The sequence below is a fragment of the Otolemur garnettii genome, unplaced genomic scaffold, assembly GCF_000181295.1.
Source record: "Otolemur garnettii isolate 467f Iridium unplaced genomic scaffold, OtoGar3 scaffold00096, whole genome shotgun sequence".
NCBI lineage: Eukaryota > Metazoa > Chordata > Mammalia > Primates > Galagidae > Otolemur > Otolemur garnettii.
Window position 1 is genome coordinate 6,898,431 of NW_003852491.1, and position 10,812 is coordinate 6,909,242.

General features: G+C 48.8%; 1 protein-coding gene across 6 annotated transcripts in view; it reads left to right on the forward strand.

Annotated features, from left to right (window-relative positions):
* SEZ6L2 (seizure related 6 homolog like 2) overlaps positions 1 to 10,812 on the forward strand; it is a 21,951-nt gene that overhangs the window by 399 nt on the left and 10,740 nt on the right. For 2 of the 6 annotated variants that reach the window (XM_003795794.1, XM_003795799.1), the window contains exons 2-7: positions 865 to 996; positions 1,679 to 1,978; positions 2,613 to 2,752; positions 3,143 to 3,344; positions 9,051 to 9,236; positions 9,838 to 10,006. In XM_003795794.1, coding sequence (XP_003795842.1) covers positions 865 to 996; positions 1,679 to 1,978; positions 2,613 to 2,752; positions 3,143 to 3,344; positions 9,051 to 9,236; positions 9,838 to 10,006 — 1,129 coding nt within the window. The remainder of the gene's footprint in view (positions 1 to 864; positions 997 to 1,678; positions 1,979 to 2,612; positions 2,753 to 3,142; positions 3,345 to 9,050; positions 9,237 to 9,837; positions 10,007 to 10,812) is intronic. The other 4 variants (XM_003795795.1, XM_003795800.1, XM_003795796.1 and 1 more) reach the window with 3 other exon arrangements.

Sequence of the window (10,812 nt, forward strand, 5' to 3'; positions counted from 1 at the left end):
AGGGGCACAGCCAATGGGGAAGGGGCAAGCAGGGCTTTCCAGTTTCAACCTAATGCCCCTTAACTCCCAATACTGAGGATGTGGGGGAAATGGAAGAGGAGGTTCAGCAGCATCTCAGGAGTTAAATCCAGAAAGGAGGGCTGAAAAAGTTGGGGGGATATCTGCGGAGCTGGCAGAAGCACGCAAGATACCTGGGTGGGAGATGGAGGTTACGGGAGAGATGCCAGGCATAGCACACACAAATGTTCTTGGACGTATGGACAAAGACAGAGGAATAGAGCCAAGCTCAGAGACCAGATATTCAGTCCCCACTTTGACCCCCAGCCAGACTCCAAGAAAGGAGGCAGAGATTGCAGAAAATGAGAGAGAGGAAGTGAGAGAGACAGAGAGAGAGAGAGAGAGAGAGAGAGAGAGAGAAGGCAGCCACACTGCAGAGACAGAAACCCAGAGAGAAAGCCAGGCACTGCAGGAGCAAGGGCTAGAAGGTGTTGCCAGACCCTCCTGCAGAGCCTCAGAGCTAAAGGGAGATCACTACTGAGGTGAAAAGGCAGTCAGCACTGATACCCCCCCCCCCACTGCATGCACTCTGAGGCGCTATCCTGGGTTTGTACCAGCTAAGATGCTCACTGAAGGCTCACACAGCCTGAGGGGAGGGTTGCTGGTTGGGGGGGAGGGGGAGAAGAAGAGTACCAGCCTGTGAGGGGCAGCTGGGAGCCCCTCCCCCGATCTTGGCTCTCAGCCCAGCCTGGGACCCTCTGAGTCCCTGCAGCTGATGAAAGAGGGAGGAAGAGCTCTGGAAAAGATCTCTCTGGAGGCGAAAAGGATGTGAAGGGGTGGAGAGGCTCACACATCTTCCCCTCCTAGGTCTGCCCCTGAAGGAGGAGGAGACATTGCCAGAGCCTGGAAGTGAGACCCCTACCATAGCCTCTGAGGCCCTGGCTGAACTGATCCATGGGGCCCTGCTGAGGAGGGGCCCAGAGATGGGCTACCTGCCGGGTGAGGCTCCTAGAGTGGCAGGAGTGGCCTAGAGGCCAAAGGAGAGACACGGGCTCAGGGAGATGGGGAGGCAGGCTAGGGAGAGAAACAAACAGAGAGAGGCTGCAGAGGGGGCAAGATCCCGTAGGAGCCAGTGGAATTCAGAGGTAGACAGAATGAGGCAGTTGCAGAAAGAGTCAAACCTGGGCATAGACAGAACCAGAGAAATAGAAACAGAATGATTAAGAGACAGTCAGACAGAAAAACAGACACACAGAGAGAAAGACAGATGGAAATTGAGAGAACCAGAATCAGAGAAATGGTGGGAGAAAGAGAGAGAGAATGAAATACAAAAACTAGTCGATCCAGAATCATAAAATCAAAGAGTGATAAGAATACTAAACAGTGAAATGAAGAGTTCAAGAGAGAGCAAGACAGAGGAGAGAGAAAGGTAACTAGGAGAGAAAGCTCAAGGAGAGCATGGGGTGGAAGGGCCTGGGTGGAGGGGAGGGAAGAGAAAGGGGTCAGTCTGTGGAAGCTTTGGAGGTTGCATGCAGTTCTGGTGGGATGGGAAAACTGGGTGGCCTGTACTTTTGGGGGGGAGGGTTTTTGGATTCAGTAGGGGAACCTCCAGTTACCTTCAGCCCTGCTCCCCACCTACATGTGCGCCTCCTGTACCCTGACTCCCCTTGCATTGTCCCAGGATCTGATCCAGACCCTACGCTGGCCACCCCTCCAGCCGGCCAGACTCTCGCAGCACCTTCCCTGCCATGGGCCACTGAGCCAGGAACAGGGCCCCTGACAACAGCCGTAACCCCTAAGGAGGTCAGAGGGGCAGGCCCCACCGCGCCAGAGCTGTTGACCCCGCCCCCAGGAACCACGGCCCCACCCCCTCCAGGCCCCGCCTCCCCAGGCCCGTCCCTGGGGCCTGAAGGAGGAGAGGAGGAGACCACGACCACCATCATCACCACGACAACTGTCACCACTACAGTGACCAGCCCAGGTGAGGCGATGGCAAGGAGATGGGGATTGTGTCCAGGAGCATGAACGTGGGAGAGGAGGATGGATGGAAGAGAGGCTAATGGGAACCATGGAAGGAGTACTGGGTAGAGAGGGGAGAGGAGCCTCTGTTTAATAAGGAGGCCTTTGATCCTAGCTCAGGTAGGTGGAATCCTTGAGTTCAGGAGTTCGAGACCATCCTGAGCACAAGCAAGACCCTGTCTCTACTAAACATAGAAAAAAACTAGGCAGGCATCATGGCTGGTGCCTATAGTCTCAGCTACTCAGGAGGCTGAAACAGAAGGATCAATTAAGCCTAGGAGTTGAAGGTTGCTATAAGCTCAGCAGACGGCACTCTAACCTGGAAGACAGTGAGACTCTGGCTCAAAAATAAATAAATAAATAACAAAGGCTTGTGTTTACATACCCTTGCTACTATTAGGCACCCTTCTGTGTTTCAGTTGGGGAAGGGAGTTCTGGGTACAGGTGGGAGAGGAAGCATTGGATAAAGATGGTGAGGGGTGCTCAAGAGAAGGCAGATGAGAACCTTCAGAGACACTTGGCAGGGAGGAGTGGCTAGTGTGGGGTCTGGATCAGGTCCTGGGTTCTCTCAATCCCAGCCACTTATATCTCTTTAGTTCTGTGTAATAACAACATCTCCGAGGGTGAAGGGTATGTGGAGTCTCCAGATTTGGGGAGCACCACCAGCCGCACCATGGGGCTCCTGGACTGCACTTACAGCATCCACGTCTACCCTGGATATGGCATTGAGATCCAGGTACATGGACCAAAGCATGTGACTATGAAAATTCCAAGCCTTTTCCTCTGGGCCTGTGGGTGTGGACAGGTTTGGCCTAAGAGCAGAGAACCTGAATTATGACTCAGATGATTTCAAAAACTCTTCTAGAGTTCTACAATTTGGGCAACGTCACTGTGGCATTTGGGCTGCCACACACAGGGAAAAGGCAGGAGGTGGGAGACTTACAAAATGAAACTCCCTTGGGCGGAGCCTGTAGCTCAAAGGAATAAGGCACCAGCCCCATATGCCAGAGGTGGTGGGTTCAAACCCTGCCCTGGCTAAAAACTGCAAAAACAAAAACAAAAATAAAAAACAAAATGAAACTCCCTGGCTGACTTGCCCTGGTGGGTCTGTGTTTGGCTTCTCTAGGTGCAGACTCTGAACCTATCTCAAGAGGAGGAACTCCTGGTGCTGGCTGGTGGGGGGACCCCAGGCCTGGCTCCTCGACTCCTAGCCAACTCCTCAATGCTGGGGGAAGGACAGGTTCTTCGGAGCCCAACCAATCGGCTGCTTCTGCACTTCCAGAGCCCCCGGGTACCAAGGGGCAGAGGCTTCAGGATCCACTATCAGGGTGAGGAGTCTCAGGGCGTTGGTAGAAGGGCAGGGGCTGCATTGGGCACAGGAGATATCTCTAGGAGCCTTGTATGCACAGGGTGCTGAAGGGGGCTTTTCCTCCTGACTGAGACCCTGGGGGGCAGGACCCTCAGAAGAAACTTAGCACACTTATCTCACACACTCAGATATCTGTGTGTTGATGTGTACATATCCAAGTGTTGATGTGACAATCCACAACTCAACAAATGTTTATCAAGTGCCTACTTCATACCTGGTCCTGTATTAGCCTTGGAGAGAGGAATGAACAAACCAGGTGTAAATCTAACTTCAAAGAAGTCAGACTCTAGACAGGGAGATAGATAAGTAATCAGGATAGTTATGATTCAACAAGATAAGTGTTATGATGGAGGAAACACAGGCAGTGGAAGCAAATATCATAGGGATTTAAATTTCTTCCAAGGAATATAGGGACACCTTGGAGGAGGTGATGACTAAGCTGAGACCTAAAAGATGAGTTAGGCAGGGAAAGGGTGGGAGGCAGGGAGAGGAGGAGAGATGCAGATGTCTAGATGGATGAAAAAACATACTCCAAGACTCATAATACAAGTCAAGTGCTTAAAACAGTGTGGTACACACTGAGAGCTCAAAATTGTCAGTCATTGTTATCACAGTCAAAGCACAGAAAGTGATGGGGGAGAAATGGGCTAAGAGACAAGACTGAGGCTCAGCACCTGTAGTTCAGCGGTTAGGGCGTCGGCCACATACACCAAGGCTGGTGGGTTTGAACCTGGCCCCAGCCTGCTAAACAACAGTGACAACTGCCACAAAAAAATAGTTGGGCATTGTGGCGGGTGCCTATAGTCCCAGCTACTTGGGAAGCTAAGGCAAGAGAATCGCTTAAGCCTAAGAGTAAGGTTGTTGTGAGCTGTGACGCCACAGCACTCTACTGAGGGCGACATAGTGAGACTCTGTCTCAAAAAAAAAAAGAGACAAAATTGGAAAAGCAGGTTGGATTCAGATCACCAAAAGGCTTATCAGCTTAGAAGTAAGGAGAGAGAGAGGTGGGGGTCACAGTGTGTGACACATCTCTTGGGGGCCAAACACAATTATAAGAGGGACTTCACCTAACAAATGCAAGCAGTGTAACCTGCTTCTTTGTACCCTCAATGATTCCCCAACAATAATAAAAAAAAAAAAAAAGCCTTCACTAAAGAGTTCAGACTAGTTTAGCCTGCAGGTGACAGGGAGACATCTGAAATGTCTTAAGTAGGAGAGTGATAGCCTTGGATTTGCAGCTTAGATCCTTCTGACTTCTGGGGGCAGGGAGGGGGGATGTATCTGTCATGACTGCATTTGGAAGCATCAACTTACATGACCTACACACATGTACAGTTCAAGAGTATGTTCTAGCAATATACATGTGTACCAGACAGGAGGCCCAGCTAGTGTCTCTGTGCTAGACACTGTTGTCTTTTCCAAGGCCCTTCATATGCTCCTCACAAACAGAGAGAGCACAGTATGGGGCCCATGGCCCCCGTCACAGCACCTCAGCGTTTTGCCTGGCTCCAGGTACCTGCCCTCCTTGTAAGATCTGCTGATGCCAGATACCGTGTGTCCTTCATCAAGTATGCAGTCCATATCCTCTCCAGTCTCTCCCCAGGTCTCTGCTCAGGACCTGCCCCAAGGGCTCATGTATGCCCAGTAGAGGGGCCTATTTGTGGAGGAACCAGTAAGCTTAGGACATGTACTTGGTATTAGGGGGCCTGGCTGTTGGAGAAGGAGAACATGCTATGAGAGCCGAGGGCTGGACTTCAGATATTACAAAACAGCTCCTCACTGGCTCCTTTAGGCAGTCACTTCCCTAGGGCATTGAAAATAGGACTGTTTAGGCTAAGTGGAGCATTTGGGGAAGCAGGCCTCCTTTACCTGCCTCGGTCTTCCCTGCTTTGCAGCTGCTGCAGGCACCTTTGGGACTAAGGCTCTGTTTAAGCCCTTCCCAGCCTGCACCAGCTGGGCCCTCTGGTCCAGAGTGGCCTCATTAGCTTCTCTGGAAGGCCAAAGGCGCCATCACCCCTCACCCCAAGTACAGCAAACTTTCCTATTTACAAAGCCCTTTTACCAACCATTGTTTCAGTTGTTTCTCACAGCAACTCTGGGAATGGCCATTGTCAGTTCCTTCAAAGGTTATATAAACTGTTCAGCCACCTGCAGATTTATTGCAGAATCAGAAACCAGATCCCCAAGTCCCTAATTCCAAGTTATTCATTAATTGAGGCCAAGGGGGGTGGCGGTGGTTAACATTTTCTAAGCACCTTCTATGTGTCAGGTGCTTTGTGTGTTTCTTTTATTTAACTTTCAGGCCAATCCTCACTGATAGGAAATATTATTGCCATTAATAGATATGAGGCCCCTAGTGGTGAAGTCACATGCTCAAAGCCATGTAGCTAGTAAGTTGTGGAGCTAGAATTGGCATTCATGCTGTCTGTCTCCAAATTCAGTGCTCTTTGCACTGTTCCACACTGCCTCCAGGCTAGGCTCTTAGAGGGCAAAATAAATAAGGCATGGTTCATCTCACAGTGGCAAGAGACAGCGGTTAATATAAGTACAAAGTTATGTGTGCAGGATTATGTATAGGTAAGAGAACAACTAACTCTGTTGGAGAGGGGAGGGCTCAGGGAGGCTTCCTGGAAGAGGCAGTATTTTAGTTACTCCTTGAAAAAGAAAGAATGTGAAGAGGACCTTTCTTTCTTTCTTTCTTTCTTTTTTTGTGATGAGACATAGTCTCACTTTGTCACCCTTAGTAGAGTGCCATAGTGTTGTAGCTCACAGCAACCTCAAACTCTTGGGCTCAAGCGATTCTCTTTCCTCAGCCTTCCAAGTAACTGGGACTACCGGCACCCACCACAACACCGTACTGTTTTTTGATACAGGGTCTCACTCTTTCTCAGGCTGGTCTTGAACTCATGAGCTCAAGTGATCTACCCACCTTGGTCTCCCTGAGGGTTAGGATTACAGGCGTGAGCCACCACACCCAGCCCTTTTTTTTTTTTTTTTTTTTTGAGACAGAGTCTCACTCTGTTGCCCAGGCTAGAGAGCTGTGACATTAGCCTACCTCACAGCAACCTCAAATTCCTGGGCTCAAATGATCCTCCTGCCTCAGGCTCCTGAGTAGCTGGGACTACAGGTGCCCAACACCATGCCCAGATAATTTTTCTATTTTTAGTGGAGACAGGGTCTTCCTCTTGCTCAGGATGGTCTTAAACTCCTGAGCTCAAGGAATCCTCCTGCCTCATCCTCCCAGAGTATTAAGATTACAGGCGTGAGCCACTGACACCTGGCCAAGAGGACCTTCTGGATAAAGGCAAAGGTGTGAGGAAAAATATGGAGGTGGGACCTTAAGGAATCACAAAACTGTGCTGTGTAGGATATCTGGGTCTTAGGTGCTGAATACTAAAGCCAGTAGTGTGGGGCTGAACCTAACTGTACAGAGGGCTTAAATGTCAATCTAAAGCATTCAGACTTGATTCTGTTGGCCCTGGAAAGCCATTACAGAGGCTTTTGTACAATTATTGAAACCACTGTGTTTTATAAGGTTATTTTTGTGTCTGTCTATTTTAGGAGACTATAGATTCCTGAAGGGCAAGGCCTGGGTCTTTTTCATCTCTCCATCCCCAGGGCCCAGCCAACGGAGGGACCAAGTCTCTTACAGAATCTCTGAGGGCTAGAGAGTCAGACAAAACAAAGGGCTAGGCTAGCTAGTATATCTGAGGCCCTCTGCTAACCAGAGTCTACCTTTCTTACAAGACATGGCATTGATGTACATCCTCCAGGAAGCTTTTGTTTGTTTGTTTCTTCTATAGGCACAAGGTGAAGGATAGCTTTTTTTTTTTTTTTGAGACAGAATCTCAAGCAGCTGTCACCCTGGGTCGAGTGCCATAGCATTATAGCTCACAGCAACCTCCAACTCGGGCTTAAGAAATCCTCTTGCCTCAGTCTTTGCTATTTTTAGTAGAGACAGGGTCTCGCTTTTACTCAGGCTGGTCTCAAACTCGTGAGCTCAAGCAATCCACCGGCCTCAGCCTCCTAGAATGCTAGGATTACAAGCATGAGCCACCATGGCCCACCAATAGGAAGACTTTCTTAATGAGTTCTGCTCAGTTCTGAAACGTAGACACACAGAGTTCTGTTGGGATCGAGTTTGGAGCCCATCATTTACTAACAAACAAATTTCTATCTTTTTTTAATCCCATCTGCTGCTACAAGAATTTCAGGACAATGCAAGCAATACAATTATATTGAATAAGTAAGAAAATCAGCTGGGCCTGGTGGCTCGTGTCTGTAATCCCAGCACTTTGTGAGGCCAAGACAGGAGGATCACTTAGAGACCAAGAGTTTGAGACTACCCTGGACAGCATATTCAGATGCATCTCTACAGAAGATAAAAAAAACTAGCCAAGCATGGTGACACATGCCTATAGTCCTAGCTACTCCAATGGCTGAAGTGGAGGATCTCTTGAGCCCAATAGTTTGAAGCTGCAGTGAGCTATGAAACTATGATTGTGGTACTGCAGTCCAACCTGAGTGACAGGACAAGACCCTGTCTTTATTTATTTTTATTATTATTATTTTTTTAGAGACAGAGGGTCACTTTGTCACCCTTGGTAGAGTGCCGTGGCATCACAGCTCACAGTAACCTCCAGCTCTTGGGCTTAGGCAATTCTCTTGCCTCAACCTCCCAAGTACTGGGATAATAGGTGCCCGCCACAATGCCTGGCTATTTTTTTGTTGCAGTTTGGCTGGGGCCGAGTTTGAACCCTTCACCCTCAGTATATGGGGCCAGTGCCCTACCCACTGAGCCACAGGTGCTGCCCTAGACTCTGTCTAAAAAAAAAAAAATGGCATCAGGTAATGCTCATTTGAGTTGAAAAAATTGAATGTAGCTGGTCAGGCCTTTGTTGCTAGGGATAAAACCTTAATCTGGTTCCAAGCTTCCTCAAAGCCAGTGCAAAAAGGGCAATTACATGGTTTTCATTGCAAGAAAGGAGAAAATATACGAGTCTTGGAGAAGAGCAAAGATTTCCCTAGTACTTCATTGTCACTAGAGGATTAGTTTGGGGATACTGAATATTAAGGTCTTTAATGACAAAATAGTCAAAGTTCCTTAAGATGTTTCCTGTGGTTCATCTGGATGAAAGCTCAGGGAACAATGCCACGGTGCCCCTCTATGGTGTATGTGTGTGGCGAGGAGAAAGTGCTCCAGGGCACTCCATAACCTGGAGCCTCAATTTCTACCTTTGGAAAATGGGTCACAAGGTGTTTCTCTGCCCACCTCAAAAGCACTGTGTGAACTCATTTGGGAAGCTCTGCAAATATTATTTTTTATTACTAGAGCTGGACTGAATTCTGGGTAGTCAACTGATTCGCCTGAGGTCACGTAGGAAATGAGTACCAGGGTTCAGAGTAATTTCGCTGAGCTTCAGCTACTTCACCTATAAAATGAGGGTCAATGTGGATAAACAACAAAGATTAAGGGACATGAGAGATACTGAAATTACCTTTTCATGGGACAGTGCACCTGTTTGAGGGGCTCTTGTTCTCCAGTGCCCAGCCAGTTTGTGCCCCCAAGGGGGCTTGGAAGCAGAGGGAGGAATTGCTGGGGCATTGGTATGAGAGGAAGGTGTGGGAAAACGAGTCCTCTTCCTCTCATCTCTGCCTGGTGTAGCCTACCTCCTGAGTTGTGGCTTTCCTCCACGACCGGCCCACGGGGATGTGAGTGTGACAGACCTGCACCCTGGTGGCACCGCCACTTTCCACTGTGATTCAGGCTACCAGCTTCAGGGTGAGGAGACCCTTGTCTGCCTCAATGGTACTCGGCCAGCCTGGAGTGGTGAAACCCCCACCTGCCTGGGTGAGTCGAGGGCTTCTGTCTTGGGAAACACGTTGAGAGGGCCCTATCCTGGGTTCTCCATCTGGAACTCTTTATGCTGAAGGTCTTTATCCTTGGGGAGCCTCCATCCTTGGGCAGTCTCCATCTTGGATATCTCACTAGAGGTTTCCATTTTGGGGAGTCACCATTCTAGAGATCCCTTCTTTGGGAGAAAATTTAGGATCCCTATCTGGAGGGTCTCTATCTTGGAGTGTCTTCTTCTGGGGGCTCTCCTAGCCTGTGGAGTCTTCATTCTGGGAATTTCTGTCTTAGAGATTTTCAGTCTGAAGGTTTTAATTTTGGGAATCCCAGCTACTCCCCCATCCCAGGGTATCCATCCACATCTGGGAATGGGAGGAGTCTTCATTTTAACAGAATTTTCATCCTGGGGGATGTTCATTTTGGGCTGGTCTCCCTCCTGGGTGGTGGTCTGGAGAAAGTCCTGTCCTCTGGGGTGAGCCCATGAGGGAGAGGCCAAACCAAAGGTGAGGATGCAACAGCCTTAAAGATAGCCCTGAGAAGGACTGAGGCCCCAAGAAGAAGGACAAATCACATCTTAACCTGTCCCCTTCTCTGCCCACAGCCTCCTGTGGTGGCATAATCCACAATGCTACACTGGGCCGCATCGTGTCCCCTGAGCCTGGGGGAGCTGCAGGACCCAACCTTACCTGCCGTTGGGTCATTGAAGCAGCTGAGGGACGCCGATTGCACCTGCACTTTGAGAGGGTCTCGCTGGATGAGGACAATGACCGGTGAGGATCTGGGCCTTGGACCAGAGGTTCCCACTTTCCTCTCAGGAAAGCAGGGAGGCTGCAGTGGGGAGTCAGACAGATCCAGGTGGATCCTGGTTGGGATATGTGCCAAAAATAGTCTAGTCCTAACCTGTCTTAAGGAGTATAGCTGTGTAACCTTAGAAAGATTACTTAACCTCTCTATGCCTCATCTGGGAAATGAAGATAATAGTACCTCTTTCTTAAGATTTCTAGGAGGATAAATGCACTAAGTATGTAAAGTACTCAGACTGGACAATAAGCACTATAAAAGCAGTGGGCATCTTCACTGTCATCCCAGCTCTGCCAGTGCTTACTCTGTGATCTTGGATAAGCTACTTAATCTTTCTGTGCCCTAATATCCTCATACATAAAATGAAGGATAGAAATAGTATTTGGTTCAAGAGTTCTTGTGAAAATTAAATGAGATAAAATGTGTAAGGGCTTAGAAGAATGCATGGCATGTGTTAATGTTTGTTAATAATAGTTGTAAAAATAAGTTAGGGTAAGGTGTGAGTGGCTTACACCTGTAATCCTGGCACTCTGTGAGGCTGAGGTGGGAGGATCACTTGAGGCCAGGAATTTGAAACCACCCTGAGCAAGAGTGAGACCCTGAAATAACCAGAAAAACTTAGCCGGGGGTGGCAACCAGTGCCTATAGTCTCAGATACTTTGGAGACTGAGGCAGGAAATTGCTTGAGCTCAAGAGTTTGAGGTTGCACTGAGCTATAATAACACCACTGCACTCTAGTTAGGGCAACAAAGTGAGACCTTGCATCAAAAAAAAA